The 14738-nt window shown below is 44.4% G+C and overlaps 7 protein-coding genes and 1 pseudogene across 7 annotated transcripts, besides 15 other annotated features; 1 reads left to right on the top strand and 7 right to left on the bottom strand.

Moving 5' to 3' along the window:
* Positions 1 to 14738: part of a sequence feature (heterozygous, Esmeraldo-like haplotype) that runs on past the window's edge.
* Positions 188 to 210: a microsatellite.
* Positions 256 to 279: a microsatellite.
* Positions 333 to 5225, bottom strand: Tc00.1047053506753.90 (hypothetical protein, conserved; the record flags this gene model as incomplete). The annotated part of the gene is made up of 1 exon (XM_810281.1): positions 333 to 5225. The coding sequence occupies one exon, from the start codon at positions 5223 to 5225 to the stop codon at positions 333 to 335; it is 4893 nt and encodes a 1630-aa protein (XP_815374.1).
* Positions 5534 to 5560: a microsatellite.
* On the bottom strand, positions 5765 to 6790 carry Tc00.1047053506753.80 (hypothetical protein, conserved; the record flags this gene model as incomplete). Its single annotated transcript, XM_810280.1, has 1 exon — positions 5765 to 6790. One exon carries the CDS (start codon positions 6788 to 6790, stop codon positions 5765 to 5767), a length of 1026 nt encoding a protein of 341 aa, XP_815373.1.
* Positions 5780 to 5803: a microsatellite.
* Positions 6812 to 6899: a sequence feature (T-rich).
* Positions 6984 to 7007: a microsatellite.
* Tc00.1047053506753.70 (hypothetical protein, conserved) lies at positions 7126 to 7623 on the bottom strand (the record flags this gene model as incomplete). The annotated part of the gene is made up of 1 exon (XM_810279.1): positions 7126 to 7623. One exon carries the CDS (start codon positions 7621 to 7623, stop codon positions 7126 to 7128), a length of 498 nt encoding a protein of 165 aa, XP_815372.1.
* Positions 7658 to 7683: a microsatellite.
* Positions 7761 to 7807: a microsatellite.
* Tc00.1047053506753.60 (GDP-mannose transporter, putative) lies at positions 7856 to 8824 on the bottom strand (the record flags this gene model as incomplete). Its single annotated transcript, XM_810278.1, has 1 exon — positions 7856 to 8824. The coding sequence occupies one exon, from the start codon at positions 8822 to 8824 to the stop codon at positions 7856 to 7858; it is 969 nt and encodes a 322-aa protein (XP_815371.1).
* Positions 8914 to 8934: a microsatellite.
* On the bottom strand, positions 9074 to 11335 carry Tc00.1047053506753.50 (hypothetical protein, conserved; the record flags this gene model as incomplete). The annotated part of the gene is made up of 1 exon (XM_810277.1): positions 9074 to 11335. The coding sequence occupies one exon, from the start codon at positions 11333 to 11335 to the stop codon at positions 9074 to 9076; it is 2262 nt and encodes a 753-aa protein (XP_815370.1).
* Positions 11370 to 11408: a microsatellite.
* Positions 11462 to 11531: a microsatellite.
* Tc00.1047053506753.40 (hypothetical protein, conserved) lies at positions 11561 to 12163 on the bottom strand (the record flags this gene model as incomplete). Its single annotated transcript, XM_810276.1, has 1 exon — positions 11561 to 12163. One exon carries the CDS (start codon positions 12161 to 12163, stop codon positions 11561 to 11563), a length of 603 nt encoding a protein of 200 aa, XP_815369.1.
* Positions 12164 to 12196: a microsatellite.
* On the bottom strand, positions 12319 to 13344 carry Tc00.1047053506753.30 (uncharacterized protein; the record flags this gene model as incomplete). The annotated part of the gene is made up of 1 exon (XM_810275.1): positions 12319 to 13344. One exon carries the CDS (start codon positions 13342 to 13344, stop codon positions 12319 to 12321), a length of 1026 nt encoding a protein of 341 aa, XP_815368.1.
* Positions 13366 to 13415: a sequence feature (T-rich).
* Positions 13427 to 13491: a sequence feature (T-rich).
* On the top strand, positions 13634 to 14738 carry Tc00.1047053506753.15 (annotated as a pseudogene; the record flags this gene model as incomplete).

Below are 14738 nucleotides of genomic sequence, written 5' to 3'. Positions count from 1 at the left end.
TGTCCCCGCACCCGGTTTTCTCTCCTTCTCTCCTCCTCCTGTCAAATCCCCCTTTGGGAAATGATATAAAACAGGGCAATTTGTGCTGTACATCAATCGTCCCCTCTCCAACACACACACACATACAATGAAAAAAAGAAGTAAAAAAATACAAATAATAATAATAACATCATAAACATGCAAGAGGAAAAAAAAAAAAAAAAAAAAAAAGACTGGAAAGAAGAGGAAAACGTCTTTACATAACTCTCTGGTTCCTTTTGTTTTGTTTTGTTTTGTTTTTTATCTTTTCCTTTAAAAATTTTCTTTCTTTGTGTGTGTGTTTCTCTTTAACTCTACGATGGATTGGGGAGAACCTCACAGGCCAAAAAACGTGAATACGGCATTGGGACAGGCTGTTGGCGTTGCTGCTTCTTTAGACGATTCAAATTACGCAGGGAACAGGTGATTTTCACTTCGTACAGGTACTCCACATGGTCCACCTCTAACATACGGTAACCGAGCAGCGAATTCACAGGAAGCTGCCATGAGAGACTACGCACCACAATGCCATTGGCCCACTGGGAAACGTGCAGTTTATTTTCAGGTTCTTTGTTATCAAAAAAGAGGCGGACTCCTAATGCGGTGGTGGTAACACTAATAGGGACGTTGCACCCAATGGGACGACAACTCTCTATTTCCTTTAAAAGTGGTTCCATTAAAAGACCATCAATGCCTTTACTGCATCGTGTAAACAAAATGTAAATTGTGTTCTTGAACGCAATTTCCCTCAACGGAACGCCAACGGTGATAACGTTCTTGAAGACAGCAAACATATCGGGCTGTACATGGGAGCTTCCCACGCCATAGCGCAAAACGACATGGACTTCCTTTGAATCTCGTTCACGGCGCAGCCTTTCCCGGGTATCCAAATCCAAAACAATTCCCCGCACAGGAATCAGCTCTGCAACAAACGGCACTTCACGATCCAGCTCCTCACGTAATTCAGCTAGTGCCGCTTTGCTACACACAGACTGCATCTTGGAGACCAGATATGTCGCAAAGGATCTCCAATCCCTTTCATCGGACTTTGTCTCAATGCCTCCCTTTAGTACCGCGTACCTGAAATGTGCCGGAACACACGGCATACGACCATCAAATGCTTTACAAAGTAAGTGCGACATAATACGACGCTGCTGCGGTTGGTAGGGAAATTTCAAGGTGTAGCCCGTGCTGCTAGCCACCCAAGCAGAGCCACAAGAAATGGGGGTGATGGGCTCCAAATCGATGGCCACAATACGCTGAAGTCCCAAGGGAGATATTTGGCGCTCAAGGGCAATGTTCATTAACTCTTCCACACCGTAGACCGTATTTGCATACGGCTCTATCAGTCTGGCTTCACATGGAAGAACAAAATGCATACCACCAGAATCTCTCTTATATGTACGCTCATATTCATTTGTGGCTTCTGTGGCTAGTTTAATTTCCCGAATAATCATCAAGACCTCCTTATCATACTCCTCCGCAGTTGCCTCACGTGTAAATGTTTCTTCCTTTTCTATTTCTGCAATAGCCATTCGAAATAATTCATCCCTCTGCCGCGCAGCCAATTCCGCTTCTTGCAAGGCCTTTTTACTTGGTTGAGACCTATTCGTCTTACGTTTTCCCTTCCGCACCTTGGGAGGTGGGCGTTCATCACGAAACGCCTGCATCATTCTCCGATATGCACCCCCACACTCCCCTTCAAGAGTCGCTCTTCCAGCGCCTTCTGTAATAGAAATATAAAGGCTATGCAAAGAAATGAGTGGGGGCTGGCGAACATTCATCAACCCACCGTATCCACTGATGTAAACAAAGCTAGATGTGTCCTCATCCAACTCCGAGAGAGCCTTCATGAGTGTTGTCCTGGAAGCGTTGGGCAAGTACGTGACCGCATATCCGTGTTTAGACAAAATCTCGGAGAGTTCATCAATCTCATCCGTGATGGGTGGGATTGCCTCACAATCAATCTGATGCAATGTAATAAGCAATGCGGTAAGGGTTTCCTTTGCCTTCATAAAAGGATTCATCCGCAGTGAATTGATTTCCTCCACCTTTCGTTCTCGAATTTCTCTTTCACAGCGAAGCCGCATGACTTCTATACGAGCCTCTCGTGCCCTCCAATTCCGTTGAATCACAAGAGACGCCTTCTTCTTTGTTTCATTAAGCAATTTCCTGTTAAACAGTGCAACAGAAGCCGCCTCATCAACCGTCATGCGATCCTTAAGATGATGAAAGATATGAATGTGTGATCCATACTCTGCGTTAAGCAGATGGTTGTGCAGCACCGCACTGAGAAACCATGGCTTTCCACTATTCTGCATGGATCGAATAATGTCCTCTGTGACTATACTTTGTTCATTCACATTTAATGGGCCCAACCTTTTGGTCACAAAAGGAGTAAGTGTGTCGCGTAAAAGAATGCTCTCAACACCTTGAATCATTTGATTAAGTAGAATTTCCCGTCGACCTTTGGTGCCCGAAATGGCATAGGCGTATTGCCACCGTAGAATACTGCGATTGTATGTTGCGTCGGAAGGGAGCAGAGGACCGTGCAAATTTAGTAAAGTCACATGACAGTCACCAATTCGAATCACAAACATAAAGTGTCCAAGCGGTTTTTCACAGGCAAGTGTACTGTTGATTGTCTCCTCCAGCTGTACGAGAGTGTCTACTGTCCGAAAACAACTCTCCGGTAGAGCCCGCCATGTTTTCCACTGGGGGCGTAGATCAGAAATGTGATTCTCAACAACCCGCGGCTCCACGCAGGTTTCCCCCAAAACATCATACACCACCTCACGTGCGACGCCTGAAGAGGCAAATTCACATGTAAAGACAATGGCCGCCAGTGATACCACGTTATTCTTGTGAATGATGATTCGATCTTTCCCCAAAAAATCATCCCCCTCGGAAGAAATATCTTCCATGTGTGGGAACCAGTAAACATCATGACGTCGAACAGCCTTTGTTAGAGGGCTAATCAAAAGCCCATGATTGTAACGGCCAGAGGTATCTTGAAGCACATAGGCCCCCGGCCCTTCGTCCATGTTCAATGTTGCAAGTGGTATGCCACGAACAGATATAAAAAAACGACCAATTTCACCATAAAACGGCCGTTGGACCTTGTAACTTCGGGTATTGTGACCACCAAGACATATCCAATCCACAAAGGGAAGAAATCGTCTTGGTCCCTCCCGTACAAGGTACAGGAGCTCCTGCAACACGCCATCCATCTTTACCCGGTATGTGTTTGCCTCACTATCAATACATTTCCATACCAATGTATGCCATTGACCATCCATTACATTCTGATGTTCACTTCCTCGAAGTAAAGCCGAGCAACAGGCACCAAATGCATCCACAAGATACAAGGTGATATTATGCTCATGGAATCGAAATCTTTCTCTTCCAAAAACGGGCTCCGCATTCATCACAATACCCAATTCCTGCATTCTGCACTGCTTATCCGTGACACCAATCAAACTCATCGTCCGATTGCTCACATTCGTCCGAAATCGGATTTCCAAACGCCAATTGCACAGCAGTTCTCCAAGAACCCCAAGCGGCCCCAACGTCACCACAAGTTTTCCATCGAAAGATGCTGCGGTCCGTGGAGGACAACCCACTTGTTTTTCAAGATTTAATAACGTTTCATGATGTTCTCCGGGAGTCGTATGCATCACTTCCTTCAGCTTTTCCCCATCTGCAAGCAACGGCCATCGAACAATTGTCTTGGGACCGTCTTCCGTGTTTAGCCCAAAGCGCACTTCAAAAATTGTTCCATGGAATACGCATGTAGGCCTGTTGAATGCGTCCATATATCCTCCAACAAACAGACGGTGTGGCCATGCGTTAAAAATGACGGGATACTCCTGCTGCACAATCTGTAGCGTCGTCGTTTGACCATCAAACAAACATTCCAGGTTTCCTTCCTCCAGACTCTGTACGTTTAGGAGAAAATGGTGAAAGTGCTCTTCACCTTCCTCAGAAGAGGCGTCTAATTTAAGAGGCATTAAACATTCCAAAACTCGATTGGTACTGTCCCTAACGTATATGCAAATTGCCTCAAACATTTGATCATAGCGATTGTAGCTGATTTGAAACAATTGACCAATGTCTGCCCGTTGCCCGTCCATAATATGCAGAAAGACACGTTTATTTTCCGGTTCCTTCGAATCAATTCTAAACCAGAAATCCACTGTAAATCCCTTGATGACATTCTCAAACTTTGGTATGCCTGGAAGCCCCAATAAAGATGTCTTCCCATCAAATACATAGAAATGTATTTCTTTTCCCCATCCATTTCCTTTCAGAGGCTCAACAACGACCTCCTCATTCACTTCACCAAGTAATTCGAGGGTACTCAACGTGGGTCGTCGCTGCATACGTGAACCAAGGTAGGAATTTCTTGGTGTAGAACACTTGTGACGGCGTGAGCTTTGAGGTGAGGGTGGGACTCGCGGCGGTGGCGTGATTTTAAAAGACTGTGGCGTAAGACACGAGCCTTTCATGCACGGAGGCACCAACTCTCCACGATACGCTGCTGTTAACACGGTAAACCTCCCCGCTGCATTTTGTTCAGACACAAGAAAGTGCAAATTTCGCTTTCGAAGTTGCCGTAGGTTTCGTAATAACTTGGCGGATAACTTGATGGCCGTCCTTGCGGGTTTTGTAAACTCATTCCTACTCTTCACGTACTCCTTCACAACCTGCATGTTGTTTTCGTTTTCCAGTTGAAGAAGGCGTTGCATCTGCTTCTCCTTCGCTAATTCATCGGCCACAACTTGCATCGCGTTCTCCGCGGATTCTTCAATGCTCCTTTGAAGCGATCGAAGAATCTTTTCAACAAATTGATGTGCATGAGCCCCTCGGTTGATGATCGTGACGTTTTCTCGTGCCGCAACTCGCGCACCCACGTCGGCCATCAGAACTTCCATCACATCCGCATCTGAAACCTTTGTCGAAGATTTGTCTTCTTGCAGAGCGTCCCAAATGGCATCAAAGGAACACACAAAGAATGGTTGTGCAGGAGCCTCATCTGGTGATGTGTCTTGGCTCAGCGAATACGCAACCTCGGGATCAGGTGGACCCTGCCGGGAATCGTAAAACACCGCAATGTTCCCCTTGAGTGCAGACAATTGATACCTTTCATGCCTCCTGTCTACAGCACGACCCTCCTCGTTTGGCACCACTGAGATAACAAGCACCATCACAACAAAATTTTACTCCCACACACTTTTTTGTTGTTGTTGTTCTTCTTGTTGCCTAAACCCCTTCTTCTTTTATTCCTTTTGTGTGTGTGTGTTGCTTCTTTGTCTCTCCTTACCTTCACACAAACACTATAAATCAGATGCATTGAGGAGAAATATATTGTTGCAACAATATCACACACGCACACACGCACACACAAAAAAAGGCAGTTTTGACGACACTCGCATGAAAGATTTTCCTCGTTCCCTGCCAAATGAAGGATGCGTGATTCCTTGTGTAATCAAATACAACTCGTTTTTGGCTGTTGTTGTTTGTTTGTTTACTTGCTTGTTTGCTGATTGACTAAGACGCATAATTTCATTTCATCTTTGGTTGTTGTTGTTTTCTTTTACCGGTATATAAATGTGTTTCAATATATTACTCCTCTCTCTGTCTCTCTATCTATCCCCCCCCCCCCCCCCCTCTCTTGCTTGATGTGCGTGGTGAATGCAATAAACCAACTCTGTACATCGATGGAACAAACCGGGAAATCAGCTGGTCATGATTTGGGAGCCTTCGTCTTCTTCTTCTTCTTCTTGGCATTCCTCATGTTCTGCTCAAGTGCATTTTGTATGGTGAGAAACTCACTCACCTCCATACGCTCATTCACGCGAAACTGAACCAATCGTTTGTTTTTTGAAATAAGAGAAGCGATCAACGAGCCAGCCTCTGGCGCCAGTAAGTTATAGTCCATGTCCACAGAGGTGAGGGAGGGGCTACATTCAGCACCCTGGCAAAACGACTCCACCGCCGGGAACGACCCACCAAAGCCGGTGCCAGCAATATCAAGCGAGTTAATGCGATTCCCTATACTGAGGGCTGCCCCAATGGCTTTTATTCCCTCCGGCCCCACTGGATTGCCCCGGAGAGAAAAAACACGAACGTTGGAACACCGCAGCACGCCTTCCGCAAGGGCATTCGCACCGGAGGCTCCAATGTTGCAGTACTGCAAAGATAGATCCTCCAATGTTCCATTCCACAGCATTGCTTTGCCAATGGCTTCAGCACCAGCATCACCTAAAGGATTGAAGTCAAGCAAGCAACGTGTGAGCGTTTCATTTTCGCTCAGTAGTTTAGCAAAGTATTTAGCTCCAGTGGGTCCAATAAGACATTCAAGAAGTTCAAGGCATTGTATACCAAACGGATTTCGATCCGGAGATGGCCTATATGATCGGATAAAATCAACAATGGTAAGAATACCCTCATCACCAATGGCACAGTGATGCAGCTGCATCACCCGCAAAAATGGGTAAGTGGAAAGAACATCTAAAAAAAGCTGTTTTATCTCGGCATATGGAATTTCACCATGCACAAAAAGAGGAACCGTAGGTACATCGGCTTGTTCGCCATCCTTGACACGTTGCAGTTCCATCTTAAGACGCCTCATAAATGGTACAATGTATTCTCCAAGAGAACCACATGCCTCATGCAATCGCCTCAAATCCACATCGACGTTTAACACCTGAGCGGGAGTGTTGACAACAGTCTTTAACTTCTCTTTTGGAGCCTGACGTTTCGTACTCATTATCTGATACCCAATTTTGGTAGAAAAGCCAAAAAGAGGGGGGGGAAAAAAAGAAAAGAATAGAAGCAAGCCAACGACAGAAAATAAAAATAAAACAAACAAAAAAAAACGCCCTCTTTTATTCACCCATCCTTCCAACTCCCCTACCCTCGGGTCACATAACAACAACATGACAAAATACATAGAATAAATAATATATATATATATATATATATATGCCCAAAGCCAGTTTTTATGACCACAGGAGATGTTTAGTCATCTTCACCATTACATACAAGAAATAGAAAGGCGGAGCAGGAAAGCAACGCCTATTCTTACCCTATTCAACAAAAAGGTCATTCAACGCGAAAAAACAGCTCACGGAGTTCCAAAAGATCGACCGTACCATTCTCATCGGTGTGAAGCACACCCAAAAGTTCCTCGGCTCTAATAGTCTTCAACTTATTCAGCCCCAAGGCTTGTTGCAGATCCGCCAGTAATGCCGGCACAGTCTCTTTAGATAATCGTCCATTTCCATTGACATCGTAATCATTAAAAATACCCCGGATAACATCGTTTCCTTCATTATCCACCAATGGGGTGGGCGCAACGGCTTCTCCGCTTTCCTTTTCGCTGTCCACAAGGTGCTCCATCGGTTCGAGCTCGTGCGCCTCCACAAAATGTCCATCCTTGTCAAAGGGAGCAGACTGACCACAAAGCGCTGCAAAAAAATTTGCACTGTACTTGTAGAGATCCTGAGGCCTATCGCGGAGAACCGCCTTTGTATATTGTTTCATGATAGTCCCAAGCTCAGGAGGAACATTGACCTGTTCGACGCAAAATATAGACTCCATAACCACCAACGGACTCCGCAACTACATGAAGAACATATATATATATATATATATATATATGAGTATGATAACACAACAAGATAAAAAAAAAAAAAAGAAAAACAGCAAGAACATTATCCCAAGGCCGCCGACAAGAAAATAATAATAATAATAATAATAATAATAATAATAATAATAATCATAAAGATTCGAACAATTACGAGTATATCGCCCTGCATGTTATCATAAATTATCACGGAACCATTTTTCCACAGAAAGATGTACCACAGCATTCACGCAGGTTTGTGTGCAGTACATTTGATTGAGCATCTTTGAATCGATATTTTGCTGAGGCATACCAGGCACCTGCAACAAGAGCAATGACGCATCCAACGCCGTCAACAAGACCCATGGGATCATGTAGAAAAATGACACCGATGAGAATATTGAAAAACTTCGTCAAATTGTTTACTTCAATAAAAGTGGCGGCAGAAACAAGCTTCTGAAGACCAAATCCTGACGTTGAAATCATAAAACCAAGGACACACGTAATCCCAATCCAAAACCAATCAAAACCGGTTATGACGGGTAGCGTTTGAGAAATATACCGTATTTCGTCATGCTGAAGAAAAATTAAAAAAACCATCGGGATAGCGATGGCGTTATTATACAAGGCCAAGGTGTACTTGGTGGCGGATGCAAACCCCGGAACATTCGTCGTCATATGCTTCACAAGAATTCCATAGCACCCTTGACCAATGACGTTGGCGAGTATCCACACTAATCCCACCATGGTGAAGGTGGAGTTTGCCCAGCCGTACACCACGGCTCCACAAAAGATGGCAACCTGTGAAAAAATAACCTCAGCATTTACTAATTCGCCAAGCAAATAATATTCTGCAACTGTCGTTACAATGGAACCGAGGTTGCGGAACGTTAGCACAGTAGACAAATTGGCATAAACAAAGCTCTTCATGCTAGTGTACAGCATGAAGGCAAACAGCAATGCCACGGGAGCCCACTCGCGTGCGACCCTCAACGTCATTGCCTCCACATGCGAGCGGAATGGAACAAGCAGCACAAGCGTAGCTGTCATCTGCAGCAATGCCAAGGTACACGGCAGCGGGAGCGCCATCACAGCGAGTTTATTGCTCAGCATCATCCCCACGGATGATAAACTGTATATCAAAATTGCACGAATGAATGTGATGTAATCATACATTTGCAACTAACCGGAAACCGTGGATAATAGTAAGTGCACCAAGAGAAGTTGAAGAATCGCACGTCTTTTTGTTTTTGTTGTAGCTGTTTGAGAGAGAGAGAGAGAGAGAGGAAATTTCACCAAAGTATCATTCTTAACAAAATTAGTTACATTATGTATCTATACGTCGATGACAACAATAAGAAATTCACTGAAATCCAGAAGAAGAAAAAATAGTATTGCAAAATAAATAAATAAAATCAACTAATGCTACTGAGATAAATGGGATAGAGTGGCAGCCTGATCCAAAACTACCTGTTGCAACCTTTCCTTGGAGAGCAATGCTTCCTCCAAAGAAGTTTGAACCGCTCCCAATTCTTCAATACATTTCATCCGCTCTTCCTTTTCTTTTTGTAGTTGATCCTTCAGTCTTTGAAGAGCCATGCTTTTTTCACGGAGTTTTTCTTTAGTAACCTCCAACTCTTCGCGAAAAGAGTTCAACCTGTCGTCACTGTCTCCACTCATCACACCTCTTACAACAAGACGAGCGTTGGTATTCTCCAACTCTCTCAAGCGATATGACTCAGTTTCATAAACTGATTGGAGGCGTGAAAGGTCATATTGAATAGATTCAGATCGGTGTCGAAGAAGCATGCACTCGTTCTCTTTTAAGGCAACCTGTTTGCTCAGTTCGGCAAGGCTTTGTTGCAACTCCTCTGTTGTTTTGTCCTTTGCCAAGGAAACCTGCTGCAAATCATTACATTTGGCTTCAAATTGTGTTACTAATGCCTCTGTTTGTACAAGTCGTCGATGCAATTGTCCATTTTCGTATTCAAATGTCTGTAAATCCAAGGAAAGTTGTTGGTCTCTATGATGCAGTTGATTTAGTTGTTCCTGAAGATAGAGTATACACTGTTCTTTAGATGCTAAAGTTGCACGAATAGCTTCTAATTCACGTTCTATGGATCGTTGAGCTTCCACCTGCGATTCAGCCTCCTTTACAGCGTTTTGATACGCAGAAAGAATTTCACGCAGCTCTCCATCCTTCGCCTTCAAAGAGTATGTTAGTTGCACTTCACGCTGGTGAAGACGCTGTACTTCGGCTAGAAGCCTCTCATTTTCATGAGCAAGTTGCCCAACTTGTTGGTTGCAGTAGTTCTTATTTGCCAACAGTTGTTCCATGTCCTTTTCATTTTGTTGCAGTCGCTCTTCCAGCACGCCTTTATCCCTTTCTATACTCGTAAAATTGAGTCTCAACTGCCGTTTTTGTTCCTCCATTTGGTTTATTCTTGCCTGCAGTTCTCTCTCAGATAACGCCTGCTGGCTACACTTTTGTTGCAAAGAGCGCACTTGCAAAGATAGTTTTTCCGCATCATCACTGAGAAACTTTCTTCCTTCAATTTCCTCTTCAAGAGACTTTTTCGTTATTTCAAGAGTTGAAAGGGTTTCTCGATGCGCTGAAGAAAGAGCATCGAATCGGACCCGTAAATCATCACATTCGGTACACTTAAGTTCAAGCATATGTTTCAAACTCTGAACAGATTGTGCCTCAAATTCAGCAGTAAATAAAACGGAATTCACCTGACATTCCTTTTCGGCGACCTGCAGGGGCTCCATTTGAGTCGAAGCAGTGAGCAAATTCTTCCCGACCTGAATTTCAGCATGAAGTTTTTCAACGTTTAATTCACCACGAAGTTGAACAAGTTGTTTTTGTAGAGCTGATCTTTCGTCCGACAAAACTTGAATGACCTCCTGTAAGCTCTTGATTTGTATTCCACTCGCCACACATTCATTTGAGGCCATCTTCTGTACTTCCAAAAATTCGTATTTACGTTCTTTAAGAGCTGCCTCAAGTTTTCGAATCGTCGTACAGTGTTCATTTTTCTCGACAAGCAATGAGTTCTTTTCTGACAGAGCAATAGCAAGTTGATTTTCAAGGCTTTTGCAACGGACAAGAAGATCCTCTCCATCCACATTCCGCTTTTTTCTAGCTCTTAACTTTTCGGTAGTAGCACGACTCTCTTTTTCCTTCTGACCAAGCTTCTCATTAAATTCTATAGCGAGAGTATGAGCCTCCCTCGTACTATCGGCACGAACGGTTGCCACCTGTTGCTCTAGTCGTTCTACTTCATTATGTAGAAAGCTAATCTGGGACAATAGATGAGATGTATTTTCGTCTTGTGTATTTGTGCGGCCTGAGGCGTCTTCTTTAAGGTAACTCTTGAGCTCCGCAATTTCCTTTAGACATGCATTCAATTGCCTATTTTTCTCATTCAGCTGCCCTTCTAGCGCAGAAATCACGACGGCATCATCAACATGTGGCGTATCAGTGCTCAGCTGCTGCCATGCTTTTTCAGGAAAGACATTAAGTCCTTTACTAAGTGTAACACGTTGTTGGCCAGGGTAAATATCAGGTTTTGTGACCGAAAACTGAAGAAAGTTTCTTAATTGAGCTATTTCAGCTTCCTGGGCTTCACATTCAACTCTCAAAGCCGTGTTTTCGCTTGACAATCCCTCGCAGTTAGCAGCCATGCGACAAACCCGGCAGCTTAGAAACGCTATCCAAAAATAAATAAATAGATAAATAATAAATAACAAATAAATATTCAAAAACTACAGTCTCCAAAAACAGTTCGACTTATCCTGCCACTTTTATAGAAAAAACAGATAAACAAACAAACAAACAAAAAAAAAAAAATTAAAAAAAAAAAAAAAAAAAAAAAAAAAACCTAAATAAATAAATATGAACATAATTATTCATACGTCCGTCTTTCCCTTGTTATAAAATTCCTCACGCTGTTTCAGAAACAATTCCTTTTCTAAATCCTTGATGCGCCTTGAGTTATATCCATCAGCTGTAATAACCATCATCGGCACAGCAATAATACCCACGCAAAATCCAAGAGTGAAAACCAGTCCTATTTTGGCAGGAACGCGGTTTCTAGGACTTTTAAGGGCAACAATAGCGGCGGAAAAGCTGCCTGCAATAATTCCCGCATCCAAACCACGTTGCACAGGCTCAGAAGATAGAAAGAAGCGCCATTGCTGTGAAAGTGCTCTTCGTTTTGTCTGACCAACACTGAGGCCTTCCTGTTCAATAATATATTGTTTAATGTCCTTTACATCGGAATCAGGATAAATCTTACCTTCATCCTTCGGACCTTGAATAGCTGACATCATATCCAGGGTTTCCCGTGTTGCAACCTTGTACCTCCCACCCTTAATAAGGTCCTCGATATTCGTAGACTCTGGTGCATTTTCCTCATAACCGGGAATAATATTACTTTTTAACTCAACATGCTTCGCACCGTTGGATTGGCCCATTGTTCTAAAATAAAAAATAGGCACCAATAAAGCCATAAAAAAAAAAAAAAAAAAAAAAAAAAAAAAAAATTGTTTGAAATTAACAGCAAGAAAATCAAAGCAGGAAGGTAAATAAAGGAAGAAAAGCTCTTCATTCTTCCACACCCTCCCATTTTGTAAATAATAATTTTAAAGGATCTTCTTAAATTCCACTAATACACTACATAACAATAACTTCCAGCAAACAATAAAATTAAGCCCATAAGTAGTTGCAAAACACTATCAAACTCCTTTCCAAAATAATACGCCGAAAAGAAAAAAACCAAAATAACGCGAACCTGTTTTAAAATGCTATAGGACAAAGGGGCAACATGAAATAAAACCACGCCATTAAAAACCTGATACACTCCATAACTAATCCCCACAACTACTATTTGTCTCCAAATGTCCGCGTTATACTCCATAATATCTCTTCCTCTAAATGCCAAAACAGGTCCTAGCAAAGTAATCGAACTCAGCAAGAGAACAAAAAAGTGTACCAAACAAGATGGAAAAATGGTGCCGTCATTTGGAATTATGTGCAAAAGAGGCTTCATTAATGTAGTTCGCAATGATAAGGCAGCATTACTAGCAAAAACAAGAATGTATGTAAACATTATTACGGCAGCACCAAGAGAGCTCTCACCACTGCGCTTTAAAGAGCCGGAAGTTAGAGAAGCGCCAATACACACAAAGAAAACCGAAACCCATGTACTTGAGGAAACAATTTTTGTAGACATAGGATACGGATCAATATCAGTAGAACCGCTTTTTGTGTTTCTTCCATCTGCAAAGAATCCTCGGATCACCCTTTGCACAATTTCAGTAGAAAGAAGGCACATAACGAGAGGCTCAGTCGTCTTTATAGCATACACATGAGTCATACCCGCAAATGTAAAACTAGAAAACATCAAATAAGTGGCCAATACATTAACAAAATTCACCACGAAAAAGAGTCTCCAAAGAGTGGCACTTTCATATAATAAAATTGCTGCTTGCCACAACTCGCGCCAACCACCACTTCTACAAAGAAGACACGCTCCACCAGGGACCAAGCATCCCACAATATTAATAAAGAAAACCATTTCCAAAACTGATCCCCTTTTTTCCACAAATGCAGCACTCTGGACATCACATAACAAGACACTTGCACACCAAAGCAGCAAAACCAAAGGTATTTTCATGAAAGAGAGAAGCATTTATCCTCGAATAAGACTCACAAAAAAAACACTAAATAAAGAAAAAAAAAATCAGAAAAAAAAAAAAAAAATGAGCATGTACACACAAATATAAACAACAACAACAACAAAAGACAACAGTACCAAAGAAAAAAGCGGCAACAAAAAACTCAGAAACGTTCAAGCTAAAAAAAAAGAAAAGTAATATAGCAAATACGACCCACTAAGAGCGTGCGAAAACAATAATTCAAGAAAAAAAAAAGGATCTAACCACATCCAAGAACAAACAAAGAATAAAAAAACACTCTCCGGCACAACACCCCTCAACAAGCACCTGAGCTTCGTGCCGGTGTCGACGGCGCAGCCGAGCGGTTTTGGCGGTCCGTGGGGAGCGATGCTGCGTAACGCGACGTGGGTGCGCAGCGCGACGAATCCGTCCACCGTCCTGGAGCTGGCTGTGCCCGTGCACCGCGGTTACTTCATTGCTGTCGACGAGACGATTGTCATTCGCTGCGACGCTGTGGCTGTGTTTGGCGGCTGCAAGGGTGTGCTGCTTGGGTCCTTCACGATCAGGTCCAACACGCTGCCCGCCGCTGCCAGTGCCTTCTCGGCGATCACCGGCGTCGTTGCGGGTGCGACGGCTGTTGCGGTGGTGGTGACCGGCGGGCTTGGCTCTATCCTGGAGATGCAGGCGCTCGGCGTGTTCGCGATGATGCCATGCGCCTCGGCGCAGGAGCGTGCGAGCACCGTTGCGCTGCCGTACTTCTTGTCGGTGTTTGCTGCCCTTGACCCGCTGTGGATGGTGGTGGGCAACGCGCTGCTTGCCGCTGTGTTCGGGTGCGTGCACTGTGGTGTGACGGCCGCCTTCCAGCGGTGGCGCGGCGTGGACGCGGCGAGTGCGTGGGCTGCGACGCGCTTCCCGAGCCTGACGCACGTTGTGGCGCACGCGATGCGCCTCGGCATCTTCTTTGGCTCCGTGCTTGCACTGGCGATGCCCGACGCCCGCGTGCAGCACCGCGTGGTCGGCGTCTTTGGCGTGCTGTACGGTGCGGCGTTCCCTGCTGGTGTGTGCTACTTTATTGCCCGCCACACGGGCGCGAGTTTTACGAGGTACTGGCAGTTTTCGAGGAAGCCGCTGCACGAGCGCCTGCTGTACCCCGTCGGGTATTGGCACCCCGCGGCGCAGCAGCGGATGTACGGCGGCATGCTGACGAACATGAGGGGCAGCCACGTGTACTGGTGCGTGTTCCAGCTGTCGGTGCTGTGTGTGGTGTGCCTGATTGCTGCTGTGAACCCGCCCGTGGGAGGCTGCCACGTCCAGTACTTCTGCATGGCGGCTATGCTGCTTGCGGGTGCGGGCGTGGTTGCCTTCACGAACATGATGCGCTCGGCCTGTGAAACGGTGATGCGCGCGG

The sequence above is a fragment of the Trypanosoma cruzi genome, genomic scaffold (genome assembly GCF_000209065.1).
Source record: "Trypanosoma cruzi strain CL Brener 1047053516725 genomic scaffold, whole genome shotgun sequence".
Taxonomy (NCBI): domain Eukaryota; phylum Euglenozoa; class Kinetoplastea; order Trypanosomatida; family Trypanosomatidae; genus Trypanosoma; species Trypanosoma cruzi.
Note: the sequence above shows the minus strand (reverse complement) of the source record. Positions and strands in the feature narration are given on the sequence as shown.